Source organism: Plectropomus leopardus, chromosome 12 (genome assembly GCF_026936395.1).
Source record: "Plectropomus leopardus strain MGB_pleo_1.0 chromosome 12, ASM2693639v1, whole genome shotgun sequence".
Lineage (NCBI taxonomy): Eukaryota > Metazoa > Chordata > Actinopteri > Perciformes > Serranidae > Plectropomus > Plectropomus leopardus.
The window spans coordinates 27621423-27647572 of NC_142187.1; the positions used below are offsets into that span (position 1 = coordinate 27621423).

Below are 26150 nucleotides of genomic sequence, written 5' to 3' on the forward strand. Positions count from 1 at the left end.
ATACACTCCTGCTGCTTCTTACAGTTTGCTGTTGGAATATTTTAAGTCTCAGGAGTGAGGTGAGGGGAAATTTGTTTTTCATCCACACCCACTTTACGTAATGACCCAAATGGCTTTTTTGCCCTCTAACCTTCTTTCTCAGCGCAGTTTTCCGAAGCCTGCCAAGTTTGTAACATTAATAAAAGCTTGTTGTGTTGCTAAACCTTTTTTTTTTTTATCACATCACGTATGTTTATTAAACATCATCATTCTCTCCTCCAGCAGAGCAGATTACACGGTAAGATGAAGTGAGCTCAAACTCTGATTTATCATGGTTTATTGCCTAACCAACAATATCATATTCTGCTCATATGAGTCTCTGAGTGGGTTTTGTTAAAATAATATGCATTTTTATGTTAATTTATAAACACTTATTTACATGAGACATTCACAATAGGTACAAAAACTTGATAATCAAATATATTAGAAACAAATTCTGCTTCTTGTATTCAGGTATATTTGGCAAATGCAATGTAATGACTTTTTAACTGAATTTATAGGTGAGGATCTTCACACAGTGGCACTGCATCACAGCAAATCAGTGAAAACTATTCAACATTTCCTCCAGTCCAGCTATTTGGGAACCAACTAGTCCTTGCTGAGCTCCGGCTATCTGTCAGCCTGTGGTGCGTACAGGAAGATGGCGCTGAAGGTGGAGAGGATCTCCCTGGCCCCGGTGGTGGCCAGCTGCCCTCCGGTCCTCACCAGCCCCACGCGGTCTCCTTTCCTCAGGGGGAGGATCTGACTGAAGGACACGGAGCCTCCGCAGCCGCAGTTAGCACCAGCCGAGCCCCCGTGGTGTCCAGCCGCAGGCCCCGCTGAGCTCTGCAGCCTCTGGACGCTGCGGTTAGACACAGACAGGACGGCCTCTACACGGTCACCCTGCTTTGCTGTCAGCAGTCCGGAAATCAGGTATCGGCCATCCATAGGTACAGTGAAGATCCCTGCAGAGATGAGAGGGGGAAAGAGGGAGTGTGATCAATTAAAAGAGTCAGTGTTTACTTATTTTTGTCACTCCAGCTGTGGGTCCTTGTTCAACAGAGACTACATGGAATAATGAATGAGGTTAAAGGATGGGCTCACAATTTTTCAAATATAAGAGCAATAGTTTGGTGCCCGTATGAACAATGAAACAGGTTTTACTTTTAGAGACGTTCAATTTTTTTCCTTTTTTTTTGATTCCGATGTCTAATTAGCTTCTGTTTTGAGTAAAAGCTACTCCTCCAGGGATCTGTTATTTTCATGAACAATATTTTATTTACTAGATTACATAAATATACATAACGTTCATACTCACAGTACGACTAAACACATTACAACACACAACGATCGACACAAACTCAAACACCAACTTATACACACAGCAGCTCGACATTATGTTTTATCTCTAATGGGAAAATAAACTACCTGGAAACTAATCCACTAAATCGCAAGAAAAATTGGATAGATGTCTCAAAACTGATTTCATATCTTCAGGATAGTAAAAGTATACATCATATACAGCTATTGTGTAAATCAATACAATATTAACTTTTTGTGAAAACATTAAAACTTAAATGCTTTATAAGATTGCTGATGTTGAGTTTGGCAACACTTATACATAACTGTAACCATACTGTGCACATAACATTTTTACTAGTGGGACTTTCCAGTGTAAAATAATTCCAAATTGCTGGTATTGTGCTAACAGCTAAGATTACACTATTTACCATAAATCAATTATTTGCAAAAGTGCTCGCCAGCATCTGCATAGCACAACTTGCTGTGTGGGCTACATTTATTAATAAATCATGTGGTATTGGAACGGTGCATAGACTTGCAACACATACTCACAGTTACCTGATCCAGCATTTTAGGCAGTATCGGAGGCATTTCTAATACAAGTAACAGAGCAACTCTTATTTACTTTGTGGAATCATTCCTGCTGTTCTGTTAGCCATTAAGACGCCGTGTCCTAATGTCCTAACAATGATAGAGATGGAGGACAAACTCCACAGTCCTCATTTCGTCCAAAAATGGATTTAAAAGTTTATCTGTGGCCATTATGATTGATGAAATTAAGTGGATATTTTCCAGAGTTACAGCCTTGTTAGTGTGAAATTCTCTTCTTTTTGTGTTAGAGTTCCTCCCCTGCATCTCAACAGGGAAACTGTCTCGAGAAACACACAGAGGGAATTTTGCACTAAAAAGGCATTGGCTTTGAAAAGTATCTGCTTGATTTTGCTAACTTGGGGGTCTCATATCATTAAATCCACATGATTCGGTAAAATAGTGTACATGGTAAATATCATAAATTGGGATGGAAATGAAAAGATGTTTACATCTGCAGAGAAGGGCCCTGATGATAAACTACAGAAATGTTAAAGCATTAAATTTGTGTGCAACTAGACTGGCATAAAATGTACACAGCAGTCCCATGTGCTGTATCATAGTGGCACTGTAATAAATATTAACTCTTTGTTGTTGTTGTTTACCTGTGTGGGGATTGTAGTGTGCGCCGTCATTGACTAGAACTCTGTTGAAGCGGATGAAGCCAAAGTCTCCAGAGAGCGGCTGCTGCGTGAGGCCAGCAGAGAAGGAGAAAGGATCTGCGAAGGCGCTGTTGTCGACTGAAACTGGACCTAAAAACATGCACGTGAGTCGATCAGTGTCTCATTTCAAAGATAAGACCAGATAATCCTTTATTAGTCCCACAACGGGGAAAATTTGCATTGTTACAGCAGCAGAGAACATTAAAGCAAACATGTACAAGATAAATAACGCAAAAGAACATTATAAACACACAACAAGACACAAACGTTTTACACCAATTTACAGCAATTGCACATGGAAATAATAATAAGATTGCACATTGCTGTAATGAACTTAGCACAGTAACTGAAAAAAACACATTATTTTGAAGGAATGTTTTTTGAAATAGCTATCTAATAAGTCCCACCTAAAACAAAAAAATCTTTATCAGTGAAAGTGCACACTATATTGGGGGTATTTTCATCGCATTACCTTAATATGATATAAAGTGATTTCCAGTGGTACAAAGACGCCATTATATCGCTCTCTCTTTAAAGCCAGACTCCATTGAGAAAAACATTGATTTTAACATCACTGAACGCAGGAACTGCTGGTCTGCTGCTGCCTCGGTCAGTTTGTGTGTTTGTGTTATTGTGTGACTTTAGTGTTTAAAACAGCTTTTCGGATTCACCAAAGTCACATAATAATACAAACTGACTAGCTGATCGAGGCAGCAGCAGACCAGCAGCTCCTGCGTTCAGCGATGTTAAATCATTGTTTTTGTCAATGGAGTCTGGTTGCCTTGGCGACAGCATAGATTGGGAACTGAAGCCTTTAACAGCTTCTAATTGAAAGGTAAAGCACTGAAAATACTCTCAACATAGCAAACACTTAAACTGTTGATTTGTTGAGCTTCCACATCAGACTCCAGACTGGGGGCGTGCCAGCTGACATGTACTGCATATAATATACTATCACAGGATAAATACCCCCATACACCCTATTCAAAAAGTCCAAACTATCCCTCTACCTTCTTTGCAACCCTTTGTTTTTGAGCAAATATCTTTTTTTCTTTATTGATGCAGATACTGAAACTGGGAGAGATTTTTTTTTACCTGGCGTTTCAACAGGAGCGTGATGCATCGGGTTCCAGGGCACCTTTGCTGCAACAGGAACTAAAAGGTACAAATTAAAAAAGTGTTAATTGCATATAAATTCTTACAGTTACAGCTGTGAGCTGAAGAGTTTACACCTTTATTTTTATAGATGTTTAATTACACGAGTCTCTCATGACGTGCTTAAATTTAATATACAGACATAATTTATTAGGTGTTTTGTGCTTTTCTGGGTTGGTAAGTAACTGAAAAGGAAAAATAGTCCTTAGTTTCAGTGATTATAGCCATTAATTGGTTAAATGATTTTCTCTATGATCAGTAAATGTAACATTTACCATGCAGCCCAGGGTATAACGTTCTGCTAAGTTCCTTCAGACGAGCTTAAATGCTTCCACAGTCCGCCCACACCTTAAACTAAACACATCCAGTTCCTTCTCCCTCACACACTCGGGCTATAAATTATTCACTGCCTCTCCAAATTTTTTATACTGATATAATGAACAGCAAAGCCTGCAGATGCATGCATTGTTAACATGATTATGAGGCGCTTCAACACCTTGGCGGCTGCTTGATTGAGGCTTGAATGATGCGGGCTGCAGAGGTGGATATCCTGCAAAGGAAACAGATGACAAACACATCATATTTTATCATCATCAGAAGAGAGAAGTCAGTGAGTGCTTCTGCCAGAGGCGGTTGTTTGGTTTTCCATCTGAACATTATGGCAAAAACACTGCGGGAGAGTTTCCCAGCGAGGGTATAAATTAAAACAAAACAGGTTGTAATCTGGGCTGCACAGTTTCAGTTTTAGTAATAGTTTTTTGAGTCAGTCTGATGTAGGTTTAGCTGCAGCGGGACAATGGGATCTATCAGCAGATTCAGACGTTTACAGTTTCCTCAGAGCTTTGAAATGGGTTCAGACTTGCAGATATTTGTGCAGTTTGAGTTCCAAATAAAACCAGCAACCATAAAAACTGAAATAAAACCAAACCAATCAAAAGGATTCACAGCCCTGTGAAGATAAAATGCCAAAACCCTTTAATGAGTAACATTATTTAAAAACTTGCATCTATACACCAAAGCCATGCATGAATTTTGAATGCACAATTTCTTCGCTAACCTGAATTTAAAGAGCATATTTCAAAACTGTCCTTTTCTGCAAAAACATGCCATTTGAGGGCTAAAACAAAGCCTTTGTTTTGTCGTTTGACAGTTTGCCTAATCATCCTATATGCAGTCCAGTTAATTCAATCCAGAACTGGCTCCGTGACTATCTGTTGCCTTTTCTGTCCAATTAGAGTTGGCCGCAGTTAAACGCCTTTTAAGTTTAGCATTCCTATGTGTGGATAACAAAAAAAAAACCAAAACAAACAAAAAAAAAATTAGACATTTGTTATGGGCTCCATGTGCGAAAACTGCTAATGAGAACAAAACAGACACGGGCTCAAATCCAAATTCTGTCATAGCTGATGTAGCTTAGATGAGTTTATCTGATGTGTTTGAATTGACAGAGCTGTTGAAAAGAGGAACATACATAATATTTTGTCAGACGTGTGGTAATGCTGGCTCAGCCGAGCTCCACATGGTGCCAGAGTTATGACACAGTGTCATTAAAAGCCCCGCCTGTCATGGCAGTGATGACAGATTTTAGTCTCAACAGTCATTCAAATGGACTCAGAATCTGGATTAACACTTTACATTACAGCCCACAAATTACACTGTAGTCAATGTAATATATCGAGAAAATCAATAAAACAGCTATTAGATACTTATACCAGAAAAATACAGAGGCAGAACGCAGGAGGTTAGGTCCTAAAATCTGAAAATGAGTTAGCATTTTAGCACTCCTGGTTCCCCCAGCTAGAAGTCAATGTTTCTTTGTTTTTTATGGATTTTTGGTTAGATGCCTGAAATAAGCTCTGTGGTTAACACTAGCGGAAAATCGCTTTTTATTGTGTTTGTATGTGATGTGTTTTTTTGTGTAGTAGTTGTGTTGTCTGTCTTGTGTCTTCGTCTTTGTGTCAATTTATATTGTGTGCTGTTGTGTGTATTATTTGTGTTGTGTGTGTCTTTTCTCTATTCCTCTTCTTGTGCAACTTTATTTTGTCATGTGATTGTTCTTCGGACCTGCCGAGGGACTGCAGGTGCGAATTAGCTCCGAGCTCTAATCTGGTACGGTGCATAAAAAAGGAACATTTATGTTTTAAACTGTATATGAGGAAACCTTCACAATTTATTCTACGACTAAAAATGTGTCAGTAAATATCCTACTCATGAATTCTGAAGCTTTTATGTGTTTCTAAAAAGCATCCTCACGCCGTCATCTGGAGATCGCATTTAGGCCTCAAAATGACAAAAGTGATGTTCATTGTGAAGATTTTCATGCTGGATAAAACATGAATATCTTAAACTTTTGTTTGCCACAGAGTTTATTTTTTGCAATAATCCAAAATCCAATAGGAAAATCCCATGGGACTAAAACTTCTCCCATGTGCCAGACACGCATTGGTTTTTTGTTTGCACTGTAATTTGCAGGCTATAATTTAAAGCATTAGCAAACCAGGTTTTGTACCTTAAACCTATGAGCAGAGGTGTGCCGAGTAAACAAAAACAGTACTCAAGTATAAAGTATTTCTACTTCATAGTTATATTCAAGTTCTGTGATTATAGAAATCAAGTAGAAGCAAAAAAGAAATAATTACTTGAGTAAGAGAATGAATTTATAAAATCAATGTACTGCATTTTAACAGGTCCTCAACAAGTAATAACAAATGAAAGTTCACATTGATTGTGAGTAAAGTGCACAAAGTGACAGAATACGTGCTGTTAAAAATCCTCAGAGAGGCTTGGACGCGGTCTGCATTTTGTGTATTTGTGTCTTTGTGTGTATAGGCTTTATTATTGTCACTGTCGGACAGTCACTGTTGTGCATGTGAGCTCATCTGAAAAGAAAAATTATTTACAGCTAAATGTATCAGTAAAAGTAGCCAGAAGTGTGTAACCTAATGTTACAGTGTAGAAGTACATATAATTTATCGCAGCTATACTTGAAAAAATAAGCATTCTACAAAGAAACTACCCTTAAAAGTACTTAAAAAAATAAAGTATGTTTATCTGAGTAACTGTAACACATTACTACACACTGGTGTTGACCTAAGATTTGATTTTTTTGGTGTTTGCACAGATTTATGTCACTCATGTCAAAAACATCTGAATCATCGCTGCAGTGTGAAGGTGATCACCAGCAGCTCTTCTCACCTGGTGCGCCAGCAAATCCTTTGACAGGCGAGCTGGATGAGTCCTCCGACCCTCTCCGCACAGTCACCCTGCGGGTGTACCCCGGAGGTCCGGCCTCGCCCGTCTCCACCACCGGCCTGACGGGAACCCGGGGAAGCGTGGCGTGGCCTGGCTGCTGGGGTCTGGTCGGCTGGCTCGGCGGACTGATCTTGATCGTGTGCACGTTGGGCTGCTGTGGTTGGCTGGGATAGTTCGGCTGCCTTGGGCTGGACGGCGGCGGTGGGATGATGAAAGGGATGTGGATTTGTGGGATCCTTGTTCTGCCTGGAGTTGAATCTGGCAAAGACACGGGCCTCTCTGGTCTTAAGGTCATTCCTTAGAAAGAGAAAGAAAAAGACAGTCTGTGTAAAAATATCAAATTACAGTTCACTTTCTAACCAAACGACAGCCGTTAACATCTGGTTACAACAGTTGGAAGTTAAGGAAAATACTTTAACTGCAAAGGCACAAGCTTCCAACTGACTTTTTTGTTTATGAATCCCACTTCCTCTCTCACATTCAGACCACATCCCTCCCTTCTCCTGTGAATTCTCCTTTAACGACTAAAATTCTGATGACAGGCCAAATTAGACCCGGCTTTCACTGCACCTCTGAGCTTTTTCTTTTCAGCCGTTATTACCCTTCATAAAAGCAAAGCAGGCGGTCGGTACGAGTTTTTAGGGCAACAAGAACCATCTGAACGGAAACCGGTTGGCTGCCTGCCAGACCCCCTGAGGGCACAGACATCACCTGGGCCTCTGAGGTGAGCGCGGAGACGCTGTGAGAGCGTCCTGGGGACAAATAACCAAAATAATTACAGTCCCTGCTTTGTGTCAGCCCCGTCTCTCAGCCAGGTGTCAGACAGATTGTATCACCGTGTTTAAGATTCGGCGAAGGCGTTTCTACACTGAATGGCTTGTTTGAGGTGATTCTGTGCTGCTTAAACCTTGTGGATGAAGCTGGAGTCTGTAACAGGATTACGGTAATGTCAGTCAGCCAGAGACACTTGCAACAAGGAAATGACCACTTACTCTTATACAGTTAGATGTTTACAGTAAACTTATATGAATGTTACATTTTTGGCAGAGTCAACAATACATGCTGGATGCTGGAGAGGTGGAAAGTGCTGCAGAAGCAAGCAGTGCAGATATGCGGGTATGAGCTGTGTTAAAGTGAGAAGTGTCACATTTTAAAGGCCGCTTTGTACATCTGCTTGAATGTGATTGGATGTTGCTGGTGTGCTGGTAGATGATCAGCTGTCATAACAATAGGCCAATAGACGCTGAAGAAGGAAACAGCTGAGAGCTGTTCAGATGATGCAAGTGCCTCTTAAAACATGCGCCTTGCAGTGTTTTATGAGGAGGGAAATGCATTAAACACCTTTTTTGGCCCTCAAGGAAAACACATTTCAGATGGAAACACTGAATGTAAATACAACCGCGTTTCATTACAAGGAAACTACACATGGCACATTTTGCAGGTTTCAACCTCAACTCATTGTCTTTTCTGTTCCAGCTCCATCTGCCACAAAATGCAAATGATAGCTCCGGAAAAAAGCTGCTTCGGTTGACCTTAAAGGGACAATGCACCCCAATATATATATTTAAAAAAAATAAAAATAATTCTCTGACCTATAGTGCTATTTACCAGTCTGGATTGTTTTGGTGTGAGATGCAGTGCAGATGAGTGTTGGTGCTGTCGGCTGTAGAGACGTCTGTCTTCTCTTCAGTGGAACGAGATGACACTCAGCTTGTGGTGCGTAAAGTGCCAAAAAATGAATTCAGAAACTCAACATTAATGTCTCTTTCAAGATAATCCACAGACCGTGTTGTGAGCAGTGTCATGTAGAAACTATTTTCTTTTCAAACAAATCACTGCACAGAACAAAGTCATGAACATGGACGAACATTGTTATTATTATGACTATTTTTATTATATTTTTAGTATTTATTTTAAGTTATTTTGGTGCTTGTTTAGTTACATCCCATTTCTGTGCAGAATCCTTCTCTGAACTCTTGTGGAGGCGTGTCATGTTCAACATGGCCTCTCACTGATCCACTGCTGTCACCCACCTGCATTCACTCAACAATCAGGACTGGGTGACACCCACTACCAAGTTTCTAACTTGTTTTCTTTGTTCTAGTTCCTCTTTTGCACCCTGATGAAGACCAAGTGTCAAAACCGGTTGGTGTTTTAATGCATGTAGCCATGTTCTTTAAAAAAAAAAAAAAAAAAAAAAGTTTTTTAACCTCATTCAGCCACATTTGCTGCTTGCTGAAGTTTGTCTTTTAACTTCTGTATTTTTTGGCACCACAAGTCTCATAATATTGGAGAGAAGGCAGACGTCTCTACAACCGATATCTCCATAACTCACACCAAAACAGTCAAGACTGATAAACAGCAAGAAAGGTGAGAGGAAAAATATATATTCTTGATTTGAGGGTGAACTGTCCCTTGAATTTTTTTTTTGTCAAAGCACTGTTTACAAATTAAAAATAGATGTTTACACTCAGATCCATTGAGTATCATTTGTGTAAGATACATGAGAATCTATGTATACAGGTGTGTAATAAAAATTGTAAATATTTAGATATAGGTACTTAAAATGACAAGCCTTGAGTTGATACCAGTTTAATTATGTAATAAAGGGGTAGGATTAAATATGTTTATATTTGTTCCTACTCCCTTTCGCAGATGTAAATTGATGCAATCTGCAGATGGAATTCATTATGTCATTTTTTTAATTTCTTTTTTGTTGATATGTTTTTTAACTACTGTTTTTGTTGTATTTTACACGCTTGAAATAAAAACAAAAAAAATCAATCATTAAATCACTTTGTAGCATCTTGAAATGATAATAATTCTTATAATGGATGTAGGTTCGATCGCAGCCAATGATTTAAAAGTTTAAACGATTAATTCAGTGTTGTGCTGAGGCAAAGTGATCAATCCTAAAGAACCAGAGAGCAACAGTATTACATTAGAGCCTGTAACTCAGGATTATGAAAACCACTCACTTCTTATCAAATAAAACATCATCAACCACCAACAAAATCTTTCCTTCTTACTGCCAATGACACCACAAGCTACTCAGAAACCACATGTATAATCAAAAACAAATTAAACCCAGCAGTCATGTTGTACTCAGATAATCAGAAATCTCTTCCTCATTTCCTCCCTGTGCCTCCTTCAGGACGTCGGCTGCCTGAGTGCATATTTCCCATGAGCTCTTAGCCTGTGTCTCACTAAGGGGGCAACCACAAAAGTCGAAAAACACACACACCAGTGCTGGTGCAACCAAGAGCATCACCAAAACCAGATGTTATTGCTCACAAAGCAGATTGAGACACAGCAGGGGGAGGGATGCTGTAGTCCACAGATTCGTGTGACAGTGCGTGAGTGTTCAAAAGTGTCTGAAAGCGTTGAGGATTATTGCAGCAGACGGGCCGATCATGCCCGCACCATGGAAAATGGTGTCAAGGGGCACAGAGGCAGGGCGTGGTGGTTACGCATAGAATAATGCAATCACTCACACTCTGGCATACATTTTTCCTTTCTTGCTATGCACATGGACGCAATTTCATCCTCCACCCCGTTTTTTTTTCCTCCAGTGATATGATGGGAGGTTCAAATTGTGCACTGCATGGCAGACCTCAGGGACTCCCTTTGTGTATCTGGGTCCATTCTCCTCTGAAGACTTCCAGATGGGCTCACGGGTCAGAGATGGAAACACCTCACGTCGAGGCGTCAGAGATCTGTCTCTGGGGAAGCTGCCCCCTCAAAATTTTCTGACTAAATATATACAGTGTGTGTGTTTGTGGCGGTGTCGAGTTCAATTTTCCATTCTTTCCCAGCAGACATCCTTTGACTTCAAAAAGCCTTTGATATCTTGTTTTTCTTGTATTCCCTCATCACGGCAGACAGTTAATCTTACTGCCTGTCTCTCCTATATAAAGTCAGAATGATCAATTGCAGAGCATTGATCCATGAAATCAAAGACTTCATTTTATACCCGGTTTAATACAACTGCTTTTTTTTTTTTTTTGTTTTCTTTTCTGAAGGCCTCGCCTGTCGATAGACACTTACAGGACAGGGTGGAGGGAGAGGAGGAAAAAGAAGTCCTCTGGCATTCTTGGAAGGACAAATTGGAAGAAAAAAAACTTGACAGAAGGAGAGAGAGCGACGAGGGAGTAAAGGGAGAGCAATCCAGAGATAAGAGAGAGAAAGAGAAAGAGACGACAGTGATTTGAGCTAGACTGGGCTCACCTCCAAATGAAAAAGGAGGAGCAGAAAAAAAAGCATCTTGAGAATCGAATAAGAATATTCAGCGCAAGAGGGTTGTTTAGTCACCATCTGAATGAGGAACAGTAAGTAAGAAAACAGAAGCATTTTACATATTTCTACCAATAACCTCTACAGCCTGCATCCATTCAGCCTCATTTTTAACTGACTTTGATACATCTGTGTTACATGCAAACTGCTGCTTAACCACAACTCCCTGTCGGAAAAGAAACAAACACACACAAGCTGCAGCGGCGGCCCTCTGCTGCAGCAGCTGCTGCTGCGGGCGAAGCAGTGCCAGTGTTTTGCAACTGAAGTCACACAATTCCACTCAGCAGTCACACTGAGTAAGGGCAATGCTATTCCTGTTAATCTTTCAGTTATGTTATTACAACACCTCATCTGTTCGCAGCCTCCTCGGGGCCTTCATATGACCGAGCAGAGAGAATGGGCTCAAACGCAGAGAGGAAACATTTCAGTAGGCTCTCAACCACCACCACCACACCCACAAAGCTGGGATTTTTCATGGAATTTTTTTCCATGTCCATTTAGACTGTTTCTCTCCTCTCCCAAACTTGAGGAAAACATTAAATCTTCATGCTGCCTCGGCCACACAGTCCGCCTCCCTCTCTCGTGGGATTTAGCATGCAGGCTATGATCACAAAGAGAATATGATGATAGTTGCTCTCAAAAGAAAAAGTTGACATGAAAAAGTTGTGCCACTAAAACCCAGATGTTGGTAGTGATATTGTTAGAGACACAAGTGGCCACGAAAACTGTGTTTTAAGTGAGGCATCCACAGCATACCCACCTGTAATAGTGCCACCAAGAATAGGTGTTTTTAGCAAGACACCCCCAGCATTGTAGCAGCAATTGTGCTACTAAAACCCAGATATTGTTTGTGATATTGTTCATAAGACATAATTGGCCACCAACACTGTGTTTTGAGCGGGACAACCACAGCATTTCCACCCGTAATGGTGCCACCAAAAACGTGTTTTTTAGCAAGACATCCGCAGCATTTCCAGCCACAGTTGTGCCACCAAAACCAGATGTTTTAAGCTGAAACATGGTCCTTTTCTAACTATAACCAAGTGTTTTTTTGTGAACATGACTGCACATTAAGCACAGTGTATTTGAAATGTAAAGAAACTTACATTTCGGACATGAGAAACAAAAGTTACATATCCTTGTTTTGCAGAAATGTACATTGCCAACCTTTATTCTGGCCGCTGTGTTGCATAGAGAAATGTGATTGGTATCTTTTGCATCTTCTCATTTAACTCTCAGCAAGAAAGCAAATCAGCTCATTCCCAAAATGTCAAACTTTAAATAGGCCTATGCTCAAAGAATATCAAAGCTAAAAACTGATTTGGGGTTCCCTGACCAACGTGTTTCACAATCCTGCTGCAATACGTATAGTCCTGTCTGATTTAATTCTGGGCTGAGGTGCAGTATAATGTTACGTGCACGGTAATGAAATCACAATTTGGAAATAACTGCCCATATTTGGCATATAGTGAAATGGAAGACGTGAATGCCTTCACGCTCTCCCTCTCTGTACACCACAACCATTAATCCATCCGCCCTCCTTTGCTCCTCAGGTCCCTATCGCATCGTTGTTTTGGACGGGGGTTTAAGAAAGGGAGGCACCGGTGATGGGGCCCCAGTTATGACATCACAGCTGAGGGTAGTGGAAGCATCTGGTCCTGGGTGTGGAGCCCTGCTTCTCCCCTCTCCATCAAGACTGGCTCCAGCAGTGAGTCAGGGTCCTTAATGAGGACCAGACTCCACACATCAGACTGAGGTCACCCTACGGGAATCTCTGGAGGCTGGTATGTGTACATGTGTAAGGGGAAAAGGAGGGAGGGAGGTGTATTGTGTATGAGCCTGTGTGTGTGTGTGTGTGTGTACGGTAATTGTGCGTAATAGTGTACGGAGCGAGCGGTAAGTGAGGTCTGCATTTCTGTGGTATGAGTAGAAACAGCTATGTCATGGTGCAAGAAAGAAGACCTCACAGCTTCACGTGTTCATAAAGGGGAAGACGGACCAGTCTGCTCGGCTGCTCGGACATTTACATGACGGAGCTCTGAGGCAAAACAGTGCAAGTAAATCATCAGAGTAGCTAGGCGGGGCCGACCTCGGCATGTAAAAAATTAATTTCTTATATAAAATCCGGGGAATTCTTAGGACAACAAGTCAAAGGAAGTTTCCAATGTGGGCCTCTGCCTCTCGGTGCCGGGACATATTGAATGACATATTCGAGGCCCCGTGAACTCGTGTCCTCCCTCTCCGGGAAATACCCTGTGGCCATTCATGGGATCTGATCCTCCCCTCCAAGCCTCCATGTAAACCAAGCAAGCAGAATGCATTATATGGAGGATTATCTTCAGGAAAAGTTTGTGTTTACACAGATGTTAATCACGCTCGATAAACTCATGTGGTGGAAGTTAGAGAGGAAGCTACGGAGGAGTGTGTGTATTTGGCCATTTCAGTGTCTGACTGCACTAATAAATCCAGGGACTTTTAAGTGTGCCATAATCTATTTCTCATTATACAGTATATATTTCCTGTCATACTGAAAGGTAATATGTGAAAGTAATAAATATGCTTATTTGCCTTCTTGCCGGGAGATGGATGAAATTCAGTATGGAGCCAGCACCTAGTTTAGTTGAGAATAAGATGAGAAGGAGGGGGTAGGGGGGGTCTGTCTGTCTCTCTCCAAAGGTAACTAAAAGAACCACAACTTGATGTTTCAACTGTCAACGTTAATGCATCAGTCATGATGCGATTAAGGTCTGTACATAAATTTTATTTTATTGTAATTCTTTTTACGTTAATTGTCAGCTGACATTCCTGTCTTAAGGGCTGGGTTTTAAAGCCAGAGTGATGGTACTGGGACCATTTGAAACTAGAAAAGCTCAGGAATCAAGTGGTGCCATGTTATGCTAACTTCTCAGGAAGAGGGTGGAATAACGCTCCAAAGTTTGGCTAAATTTTGGAAACGCAAAAAAGGCTTGGCCATTTAACAGGTGTCCCTTAACCTCTGACCTCAAGATATCTGAATGAATAGGTTCTGTTGGTGCCCATGAGTCTCCTCTTTACAGATGAGCCCACTTTATGCTTGTCCCATGCAGTATTGATTTTTGATTTCAAATTAAGACAATCAGACAAGAATTGGTTCGCCTTGTCAATATGAAACTGTTATGTAATGCAAAATAATCAAAAATATTATTTAAAAATGGGATGAATCGCTGACAGCTCTTGTTTTAACATTTAATTTTTTGGACAGATTAAACAAACAACAAAGAAAAAGATTAAAAACAGATTAAGATAAAACGTGTTAACTGGCGAAGTGCTGGTAGGCAGATTTTGTTGCCTTTGGACAAAGCCAGGATCAGGGTTTTCCTCTGTTTCCACTCTTTATACTAATAATAAACTAACTGGTGCTGACTGTAGCTTCACACTGAATGGATAGTATCTGTCTAGAGGCTGTGGCTCAGAGGTAGAGCCACTAATCGGATGGTTGGGGCTTTGCTCCTTCTGTCAACATGTCAAAGTATCCTTGGGCAAGATAGTGAACCCCAAATTTCTCCTGATAGCTGTGGCGTTGGTGTATTATTGGGTATGAATGTTTTTTAAAAAACCTGATTAGCAGTTGTAAGGTAGCCTCTGCCACCAGTGTATGAATGTGTGTGTGGATGTGACCCGTAGTGTGAAAGTACTTTGTGTGTTCAAAATGACGAGAAAAGTGCTATACAAGTGCAAATACATTTACCATCAAACTAATAACAATAAAGCAAATGAGCTTATTCATTTGCGATGTCTGCAACAGAGTTCAGTCAGTCCCCTGCATACATGCAGTGAGCTGTTTTCATTGTGCTGTGAGCAGTGCTCTGCTCACTCTCTCTCTTTAAAACCGTGCCTGCTGCCTCCTGAAAGCCAGCTGTCCCTTGCTGCCAAAGCACCACTGCTGCTGTTCATATAACATTTTATAAGCTACATCTCCACCCCGGCATCCACCTGCAGGCCACATACCCCTGGGTTTGAAGTTATTTTTGTCACACTCTTCTCACTGTTGTGATGACTTAAAGGATGGGAGCTGAGAACAGGTCGATTGCCTCCAAGCTTATCGATTACTTTTGTCGATACTGACAGGTTTTTCTGATAGTTGTAAAACAATGACATCATACTCATGCTTTAAGTCCTTGTGGGCATAACATATTCTCACTCCCAACTTGTCAAACACTGACACTTGGTCAGTGGTCAAAATATGGTACACTAAGTACCCCGCCAAAAGTTTGGAATTAAAGCAACAGCGTGTCAATTAGCACTTGTATCGTGCATCGTGTCTTTAAAAAATAAACTGCAGTTTTTACAGGAAATGTATAGTTTTTGCTCGCTAAATGCATAAAGTCCTTTTCAAAATACACTCAATAAAAATACTTATGTTTTTTAGGTTTGTTTCCACGTTTAGGCAACAAAAGCATAGGGTTTAGAAAAGAAACATCATGGTTTCAAAATATAACATCTTATATATAACGTCACCTGTCATACATCACTAGCATAGTATGCTTCACATACCAGCACACTACATCATGATTGAAGTAACTCTACTGACTTTTGGTTTCACACGAGAGACAAACAGCCAGCTCCTGGGTGAAAGTCCAGAATTTGTTTGAACCATCCACTTCCCCTCACTCCTGTCCTATGCTGACTTCCTCACTCTTTATTTTAAGGTAGTTGCCTGGAGCATAAACAAATGCTGCTTCCAATCAAGTTCTGTACCAATGCTTTAGGCTTAATGTGCGTCTTTGTTTGATGCTGACAGGCCACTGACCAAGCCTCAGTATTTGACGGATTGGAAGTTAGACCGAGTTTGAAGAAACATTCCAAAGTGTGGCTTCATGCCATGCAGAAATATGACAACATTGCTGCTTGTTATGTCAGTAAAATTATTATTTCAAGTAAGGGTGGAAAACCAGCCATATGCTGAAACATCTGTCTACACAACATGGGCTTAAAATCCAGGGATGACGTGTATTTATCACTCAACGACAACCACAGCTTCCCAGCCGAGCAGCATGTCCATTACTGAGAGTAAATATCCTGTTGTAGTCACATTGCCGCAGGCAGGCTTGGCAAATTTTGTTCTTTGACAAAGAAAAGCTAAAGGAAAACAGATGCTGTTCAAATATTCTCTCATTTGATCCATTTTAGATAATGAAAGAAATGTATGCATAGGCGGATTATGAGAAAATGGGGCCCTGGGCAGAGATATGCAAAGGGCCCCACCATCTCTTCTACTTAGGAGCAATACACACAGGTGGTTGCAGTGGTTTTGCGAATCTTTGTTGTTGTTATGTGTCGTTGTGTAGTTGGTGAGGTGATTTTTTGTCTAATTGCAGTAAGTAAGTAGCTCTTGGAGGTCATTTTATGTATTTTTGCGGTCACTTTGAAGTCATTTGCATCTCCTTGTAGTTGCTTTGCATCTTTTGATGGTCTTTTTATGTCTTTTGTTGTCATTTAAGTCTCCTGGTCTGTTTGTGTTCATTTCAGTGGCATTTAATAATCCCCCCCACCCCCTCTTCTCTGTTTCTACACTGTGCTCAGACTCAGCGATAATAAAAAAGCCCCAAAAACAATAGTGTTGTGCTGAAAACCTGTGTAGGCCTACCTAGGAACCAGTAGGGGAATCGATAAAGAATCAGAGCAATGGCCAGAACCGCTAACAGTATTAGTATCAATAAAATCTTACACATTTCCATCCATAGCTGAGTTTGCTGCTCTCTTATGGGGAGTGACAAGGTCAGAGCCAAATACAAATTCTGTACATATTTAACATTTGCATAATAATCCATTCAATGTGTGCACACTGACTGAAGTTCTGTAGTGATAAAGCCTCTGTATATTGTTTCAAAACTCTGGGATATGCTCATTAAACAAATATGATCATGCAACAACATGGTTTATGTCAGTGAAAGCCAAGGAGGCCCTTTTGATCAATCCTGTCATTTCCTTCTAAAAACATGACCAAAGATAGTCATCAAACCATCAACAAACCGCCCACTCACCTGGCTCTTTGGCAGTGACGTCTTTCGAAACATGTTTGGCCAACGCAGACAGCTGTGCCTGGAGCCTCTGCAAGGAATTCTGCAATGCGATGATGTCTGCGCTGTGATTTCCGCAGGTGGCGTTCATCCTGGACACACAGTCCCGCAGACCACCAACGTGTCTGTCCAGTCCATCTTTCAGCTCTCCAATGTTGGCAGAAACCACATCTAACCTTCCACACACCTTTTCAAGTTGGTTCATACGTTCATCCACAGCAGAGATGCCATCAGAAACACCCTGTGTGTTCTGTTTACATTGGCTCAGTTCAGATGACAACTGCCTGCTGAGTGAATCAAGCCTGTTCTTCAGCTCCTCCACCTCACGTCTGGTGTTGTCTGCTTGACTACTGGGCACTGATGCCCAGTTGGTCCGCACTGGACCTCGAGCGCTGCTCTGCTCTGCATGGCAACATGTTGAGTTTATGCTGTGCATATCCTGGTTGTATTGCTTTAAGGAATCACTTAACCCAGTAACAGTGCTAGCAAGACCGAGCACATTGTCTTGCAGATTAATTAGTCCCTTCTTGAAGTCCTCCATTGTTTTCACACGATTCTCATTTGCAGCTGATTCCCTTCCAACAAGACCTTCCAGTTGCCGAAGCTTGTCTTTGTTGGAGTTGACATCTGTGTTAAGAATGTCCAAGTTGTTCCTGTGTCGACTCAGGTCCTTCAAAATGTTTTCAAAACCTTTAAATGTGGGCAATGAACTCAATGCAGCTACGCTAATTCCTGTTCCAGAACATCCTGCAGAGCACAACTCCCCAACAGCATTGACCTTATCATCCAAACCCTGGAGCAGGAACTTATTGTTGTTGACTTCTGTCTGGAGGGCATCCACGGAGTCAGCAAACATCCCAGAGAGGGAGGTGTTGCTTATTTCCAACAGCGTGTTTGTAAACTGGTCCTCCATGTTGTTCAGGCGCTCCTCCAGGAGCTGCCGGAGTGCTTTCACCTTGTCCTCAATTGTACGGGTCAGCTTCTCTTCAATGTAGAAACAGTGAGTCTCTGCATTTTGCTCTGTGATATTAATGCGTGCCTCCAGCTCCTCCATCATTAGATTGAAATCAGTGTCGCCCTGAGGTTCAGAAAGGTGCACCAGCTCGTTGTCAAAGCGGGCATTCAGGGCGCGGTGAGCCTCTGCAATACGGTCAATCTCACGCCACAGGTCTTTGTGGTCACTGCGATCCTCTTGCGCTTTGGATGGATCCGTCTGCCGTTGAGTTCGTATAGGTCCATCTGCAGCAGCCATGTCCAGACGTAGCGCCCGGATCTCCTTTCTCAGATCGGCCTCCTTGGCATCCACCAGCTTGGTCAGACTGGCCAAACCTTGATCACGGCTGTCCTCACAAGTCTTGAGCTTGTCACTGCATGAGCTTTGTAGCCTGGCCACATGTTCCTCCATATTCTTGTCTATCTCTGTCTTCAGCTTCTCAAACTTTCCGTCAATGTAGGTCTGTATAACATCAAACTCCGCCATGGCTGGAGTCTGAGACTGAGAGGCATCCATCAGGACGCGGATCTGCCCCTCATGGCTTGACATGGTTCCTCTTAAGTCTTCCAAAGCTTCTTCCTTGATTTTCAGCTCATTGTTGATATCATCTAACCGGGTCACTATTTTCTCTAAAGCCTTGTCTCCAGTGATTCCACCTCTGGTTGCTTGATGACCATCCAGTACTGCCGGAATCTCTTCTGCATTGGTATCCATAGCACCGTCCGGCGGACGCATGTTGTTGAGAAGCGTCACCAAAATCTTCTTTGTGTCTTCCTGCAAGTCTGTGCGGAGGTTGGCCGTTAACCCTGTCAGAGCGGTCTGAAGATCCTGGACTGTCCGAGACAAGCGCTGAACTTCACCTTCGAGAAGATGCACTTTGTCTGTTCCACCATGCCTAGTCTCATGGTGTCCTGTCTCTCGCCGCTCTGGCCCTATGATGAGGAAATAAAATGGTTAGATTTTTAACAAAAAATACAAAAAAAAGATTATCTTCTCTAAGAAGGATAGAATAAATTTAGCTTAAAGGGTCAGTGTGTAAGATTTAGGGGGATTTAATGGCATCTAGGAGGGAGGATTGCAGATTGCAACCAGCTGAAACTTCTCCTGGTTATGATTCATTTAGTGTTGATTGTTCAGGAGGATTTTAGAAGGAGCTGAATTTGCAGAGGTGTCTTCCCCTCCAAAACAAACGGAACCAATGGTTTAAACAGCTAAAAACACTGAATAAACAGTTTCACATAACAAATCAGTGTTTCTCCAATGCTGTTTGGCATGTCCGATAGGGATGCCAGCCCAGCACCAGCTTTTCTGTGCTCACCTTTTTCTTTACCGGGAACCAAATTATCCACAGGGTTCTGGCCCTCTTCATATCAAACAAACCCGATAAATTTAACCAGATAAAAACACTAAATAAAGCAGTGTCACATTTAAAAAATCTTTGTTTTTCTGCCACTCTCATCATGAAGGGGCTGCTAACTACGATTGCTGATGCAAAAACATTTAAAAAAAACTTAAATGTCCATATCTACAGCCAGAGTTTGATTTGTCCATTCTGGGCTACTGTAGAATCATAATGATGCAACATGGTGATCTTCGTAAACGAGGACCCACTCCTTATACACATATGAAAGGCTAATTTCAAGATAATGAAAACACTCACTTTTTTTTTTTAAAGTGATTATATGTTAAAGAAAACCAATTATTATATTACATTCCATATCTGCCGGTGTATCTCCCTAAATCTTACACTCTGGAACTTTAATTTAATGATTCGGTTGTACTTTAAAAAATCTGGAAATACAGAGATTTTAGGATCAATTGACAATATCACTAAAGGCAGAAAAGAACACATCTTACTCTGTGTGTGTCTGGGTGTATATCCAGGATTTGGTGGGAGGTAAGGCTGTGTTCCCTGAACTGTTTGTCGGTCTGGGGGTGGTTTTAAATCTTTACAGTCGAGACCTTGGTAACCCGGACAGCATCTCCACTCCAACTCCGTGATCGTCTTGAAGGCAATCTTGTACGTGGGTCGAAACCGATTTTGGTATCTGCAAAACAACACAAGTATTTATAAATCTCAAACAAATATGAATATAAAATTGGGAACACTTAGCTTTGTTTCCAATATCAAATCCTGACCTTTGGGATATGTTATTCTTTTCTTTTTGTTTGTTGATGCTGCATCTAGTTAGTCTTTCCAAAAGGTTTGAATCTGTTCCAGTGATGTGTTTTTATTGGGAACTCAAGACTCCTGCAATCACCAAATCATCTGCTTTTTGGGACTTTTTTTGAGCTTCTTCTCTGCTGTTCCCCGTTATATGAAAGTTTCAGCTTTCTAGCCAAGGCAAACAATTCCCAAAGAAACAATAGATGACATCACTTCCCTGAAGGCCGGGGTCATGTCATGCAGAACATCTGGAAATTTGCTGACTGAAACAATCATCTTTGCACATTTCCCCAACTTTCACCCTCACTGATAACACTGTCCAAGCTTGACAAATAAAAGAAACTAATAACTTTAAAAAATTATGGCTGTAATCAGCTATGTGCACTTAAATCTCATCCTCACAAGAGATAATGTGAAGCCAGCACATTGAGTCATAACTTAGAAATGGAAAAAGTTGAGGTGTCTCTCCTTACTGCCAGCTCTTCTTTCTTTAACTTGGAAACCTGTGACCTAAGAATTGTCTGTTTCCAGGGATCTTTTCCACAACACAGTGGCTCCTGTGGATGAGTCTGTGTGAGTGCATCACAAAGCCCCACCACAGATAGCATGTGTTGTTTCACAAATAACAACGATTCACAACGCTGTATTAAATTGCAACACATCATGTTCCAATACATTATAAATGACGACTGTTACTCACCACTTACTGGTGTACATACTCCTGTTTACAACAAACAATTACCCGCTCAGAGGAACAGAGTGCTTTGTTTATTTAACTTACTACAAACTACATTTCAGGTTTCAGATTTACTGATAATAGATCTCACGCACTGCTCACAGCGCTTTATTGCAGCTCTTAAGTTTACTTTTGATGTGGTTTACAAATGGTTTGATAGCAAGGTCTGTTATTTTTGCATTATGATGATAAATTACAACGGAACATTGTGTTATATTATACTGAGTACCTGCTAATGATAAGTCTTCAGCTGTGAAACATCTATCAGCGCATGATAACACATATTTCAACACTAGAAGAAATAAGAAGCAGATTTATAAAATGTGTCAGAGACAGACTTGGTCTAGGAGTGTAAACTATTCAGTTAAGTGTGATTAACTTTAACGCATGAAGCCAGAGAGGTACAGCTGTGCAAGTTAGCAAAAGTAACTCTGGCCTGAATATACATAATTGTTCAGAATTAAAGTCAGCACTTAATCTTTTTCATTTACTGTGACCATGTCACTCATTACCTTGGAAGTTTAGCAGCATCCCATATCTCACTGTTGTCCTAATCCTCTTAAGGAAATGCTGTTATTGGCTCAAGGCCTCCGTGATCCCAGCTGACTCACCAAAAGAAAATTTTGGCATTGTGCATTTCTGCAAACTACGGATGCACTACTTTTGTGTTTCATATCAACATTTCTTAAGTGATGTAGTTCTGATTAAATGTATATGAGCAAAGTTTTTCATTGGGAGGTGGAGGGAATGTGGATGGTGTGAGACCTAGGTAGGACAGCTGCCAAGCTACAGACAACAGTTCAAGTCCACCAAAAAAATGAAACTGTCTGTTTTTTCAGCGAGACATTGGCTGCATTTCCAGTGGTGATTATGCCACCGAAAGTGGGTGTTTTTTAACAAGACACTGTAGCATCTCCAGTTGATATTGTGCCACAAAAAGCTGGTGTTTCTTGTCATGACATTGGCTACATTTCTGGTTGGAATCATTTTACCAAAAGTGGGTGTTTTTTTAGTGAGACATCAGCATTTCCAGTGGTGATTGTGCCACAAAAATAGACTGTTTTTTTAGCAAGATATTGTGGCCTTTCCTGCTGCATTTGTACCACCAAAAGTGGGTGTTTTTAATGAGACACCAGCGGCTTTTCCACTAGCAATTGTGCCACCAAAAAGTGGGTGTTTTTTTAGCAAGACATTGCAGCATCTCCAGCAGATATTGTGCCACAAAAATAGGTGTTTTTTGGTGAGACACTGGCTGCATTTTCAGTAGTGATTTGTGCCACCAAAAGCAGGCGTTTGTTAGCAAGGGGATAGTGGATCCTGTGACGCCTAGGCGAGACAGCTGCCAAGCTGCAGACCAACGAACAACAAAATCATGTGTTTTCAACTAAGACATGAACAGCATTTCGAGCAGTGTGATTGTGCCACCAAAACTTGGTATTTTAAGCCAAATTGTGCCCTTTTCCTTCCTTAAGTGGTTTTGGTTCCTAAATGTGATCACATGTTACTCAGAGCCTTGTTGAAACATTAAAAAATCATATATAATCATCTAACATACAAATGTTACATATCTGTGGTTTGCAGAAATGTACAATGCCGACATTTATTCTGGCGATTGGGTTGGTGATCCTGAACACCACAGGCATGTTAAGTGAACAGATGAATTTAGACAAGCTGTTCACAGGCTATTATTGTAGTTTTTGTAGTTTCCTTTTTTTTTTTTGATTAGAATAGGAGACCATACGGCATCATACAAATCCACTGAAGTGATTAAATTCAGTGGCAAACATTAAAAAAAAACAAAACATGAATGACACTGCACATGCTTTTTATTTTGAGAATCCATTTTAACATGGTGCATGCTGCCTCTGTATTTGTACTGATGGAGCGCAGGTATGCAGGTAAACAACCATCTGTGTTGCCTTTCAGCTATAGAGAGAGTTCTGGTCCTCTTTTGCTTTAGGCTACATTTTCTGTTTAACCCTTTGCCTTGACAGTGAGCTTTTTCACTTGCAAGAAAATTCTGTGCTCTTGGCTCTGCCAACTGAGTTTCTTCAGCCGCTGTGAATATTTCTGCCTCCGGAAACATTTTGTATCAGAACTCGGGTGTATCTCATGCATCCAAAACGTGCACCCTCGACCCAATTCCCCTTGCTCCCCCGGATGCTCACGTCACTTGTTGCTGGCAGTCGGGCTGGTAGGCTGGGCAGGGGGCCACTACGGGCTCCTGGAAGCTCTCCACACTCCCCTGCACGGCGCAGCTCACGTTCCTGCGAACCACATAGGCACACCAGTTCCTGAGGAGAGAGGCAGAAATAAACAACATGTATAACCCAAGAACTATAAGAAACATTTCATAGAGATAGTGTACACATGTCATTGAAGTATTTGTAGAGTTTGTGGTGATTTTTGGTGATAAAAACATCAGTATTCGGTCTTTACGCTTGCGCTTTCCTTAAAGATTGCGTCATTTCAGTGAGATTTTTCCTCTTTTTTAGCCGATTTTACTTTTTCTGGAAATAGTTACAAAGGGTTTCTTGTGCTGTAGAGGAGAAACTTAAGCAATCAGACATTCCAGTGTTTATCTGGATGTTATCACCTTTAGGCAACACTGGCAAATCTGAGCCAAATTTAGCCACAGGCTGATAAAAGCACAGTGAATGTTAACGGGCTGCAGATGACCATAAGAGGCTAAAATCTTCACTGAGACAGTGAGACGTTTAGACATTATCGCATTTTTATTGGCGACTGCGTAACAAAGGCGCACACTATTTACCTCCAGGAAAAGTTTAAAGACCGTGCCCAAGTAGTTGTTATGACTTTAACAAAAACAGATAAAAAAAAGTTGGCCACAAAAAGACCCGTCACTTACCTGTTTCTGTGCCTCTGTACCACTCCAGTGTATGCAGACCCATGGAACAAGTCATATGAGGAGGGAGACCCGTAAGTGAACTGAAAGTTCAAAAACAGTGTGAAAACTGTCCACCGCCAGTCCATCTCTCTCCTCCTGTAACTCATACTGAACAAACGCCTTAAAATAAATATTCCTAACACAGAAAAAAAGACGTTTACTGTTTTATTATCATGCGCGACGTTCCCAAACACCACAGTCTCATTGCCCCAGTGACTGATCAAACTCCAAGTTTGGGGAAGTCCACATTCACTGCAACTCCCTAGGAATGACGTCCAGGGCCGACACCCTCCTCCCAGAAAATTCACGAGGAAAAAAATTTCCCAGTCTTTAAAAAAAAAAAGAAAAAGTTTTATAGCTCAAAGTGTTTTTGCTAATGTCTCCCTTCACTGTAAAATCTTCCAAGTTTTTCCCACTTAAAATAATATTGGAAACCGATTGCCTTGTAAACTGTAAATTAATCTTAATGTATGTTATCTAGCGACTTAAAAATGACAATTAAAGTTACCTTGTTCTTTCTAAGTGTAGCAACGTCAGTAAACCAAATTAGTCTGACTTTAATAATGAAGACAAAGAGGTTTTTGGCAATAATGAAGCTAGGAGATTGGCAAGTTCTGTTTTGTTATAATACACAAATATATATATATTTAATATTATTTTTATTGACAAATTATGAAGACATAAACCACACGTAAATCAATACAGAAAAACTTACAAGTTCAATCACACACACTTACACACAGACCCCAGCACACACACACATCCAGGAGGAGAGTTGCCAGTAACTAAACAGTTGATCATAACCATGTGTCTAAAGGACTCACACATGTACCTGTTGTCCACAGTAACTAGGGGTGGTGTTGACAAATTAAAAACAGAAATACAGGATCAAAATACAGAAAAGAAAGTGTTGATCCACATAAGGGTGGGATCCGATTGAGTCCAAGTTTTGCCAGAAGGTATTTTCCCATTTATCTTGACATTTTGAATAAGAATACATAAATGTGATATAAGATATAGCACAGAAACGTGGTTTACTTAAGTTCCTAAAACTTGAAATAAAGATTGATTTAATTAAACTTGTTATATTTAATTTGCAACAACGTTACAAAATTAAGTGAATATGGCTAGATTTGAAGTAAACTTAACAATTAGATGTAAAGTACACATAAATTAAGACTTATAGTTATATTTACCTACATTTTTAGAGGCAATCAGTCTCCTAGATTTTTTATATTAAAGTCAGCTTGCCAGACTGTACAGTATTTGATTAAGTTATGCTTTTGGTTAATGAGTGTAGATGATGCAGCCATCGTTAGAAAGGATTTGGGATCCAAGTTGATTACTTCTTTGTCTGCCAACAGCCATTAATTCACACCTCACTGATGAACATAACAGAATAATGCCTTTTGAATGCAACCTCCAGAGTTGAAAGAGGTGTGCTGGTGCTGATGATATTCATGGCCAGGGATAACAGTGGTAATTTACATTCTGTCTGCTCTGTTGCTGAATGGGGATATGAGAAGGGGGGATATATAGCCAGTGTGTGCGGTCTGTTCTGCTCTGAGCAAATTTTGTTTTCCACGCCAAGCTGAGCAATTTGCTGAGCAATATCTTAATGTGGAGGGAGACAGAAAAGTAGCACATTAGTTACACAAGAGCTTCAATTCACAGCACTTGAGGCAGGAATTCATTGTCAGTCCTTTAGCGCCGTGTGAATGTGTGAGAAAGGAGGAGAGTTTCCAAGCACACAGTGATGCTGTGAAAATTATAATTTATTTCTATGAGATGGCCTTAAGCAATTCCCCCCAGTTTCCCAGGGTGCTGTCATGGGGCATACTGTATGACTCTTTGCCGATCAGATAGATCAGTGAACATAAAAACATGAATATGGGGGAGGAAAGAAAAACAAAGAGGGAGACAGAAGGAGAGACAAGGGAGACTTAAAGACGGGGAGAATTCAAGTTCTAGATGTGGAGTAATGATTCAGAGGAATACTGTAGAGCAATGACGCCC

The 26150-nt window shown here is 40.9% G+C and overlaps 1 protein-coding gene and 1 long non-coding RNA gene across 3 annotated transcripts in view; one reads left to right on the top strand and one right to left on the bottom strand.

Annotated features, from left to right (window-relative positions):
- Window positions 1-299: 299 nt before the first annotated feature.
- On the bottom strand, window positions 300-24385 carry emilin2a (elastin microfibril interfacer 2a). The gene is made up of 9 exons (XM_042497481.2): window positions 24096-24385; window positions 23395-23520; window positions 20181-20371; window positions 17294-19255; window positions 6921-7274; window positions 4222-4275; window positions 3666-3725; window positions 2514-2660; window positions 300-983 (listed from the first exon to the last, which is right to left on the bottom strand). The coding sequence occupies exons 1-9, from the start codon at window positions 24239-24241 to the stop codon at window positions 649-651; spliced, it is 3375 nt and encodes a 1124-aa protein (XP_042353415.2). The 5' UTR covers window positions 24242-24385; the 3' UTR covers window positions 300-648.
- LOC148188116 (uncharacterized) overlaps window positions 7202-26150 on the top strand; it is a 38895-nt gene continuing 19946 nt past the window's right edge. Inside the window, exons 1-3 of one of the 2 annotated variants that reach the window (XR_015778192.1) lie at window positions 7202-9347; window positions 11000-11305; window positions 12824-13054. This is a non-coding gene — a long non-coding RNA (uncharacterized LOC148188116). Of the gene's footprint in view, window positions 9348-10999; window positions 11306-12823; window positions 14011-26150 lie in introns of those variants that run through there. The other variant, XR_015778191.1, reaches the window with a different exon arrangement.

What these genes read in the sequence shown, in the direction of transcription:
- emilin2a (XM_042497481.2), bottom strand. Translation starts at nt 24,241, where the DNA reads ATGAGTTACAGGAGGAGAGAGATGGACTGGCGGTGGACAGTTTTCACA. An exon ending in GACTGCCAGCAACAAGTGAC is followed by an intron (nt 20,372 to 23,394) that starts GTGAGCATCCGG and finishes GTTGTTTTGCAG; the next exon opens with ATACCAAAATCGGTTTCGAC. An exon ending in CGTCACTGCCAAAGAGCCAG is followed by an intron (nt 7,275 to 17,293) that starts GTGAGTGGGCGG and finishes TCTCTTTCTAAG; the next exon opens with GAATGACCTTAAGACCAGAG.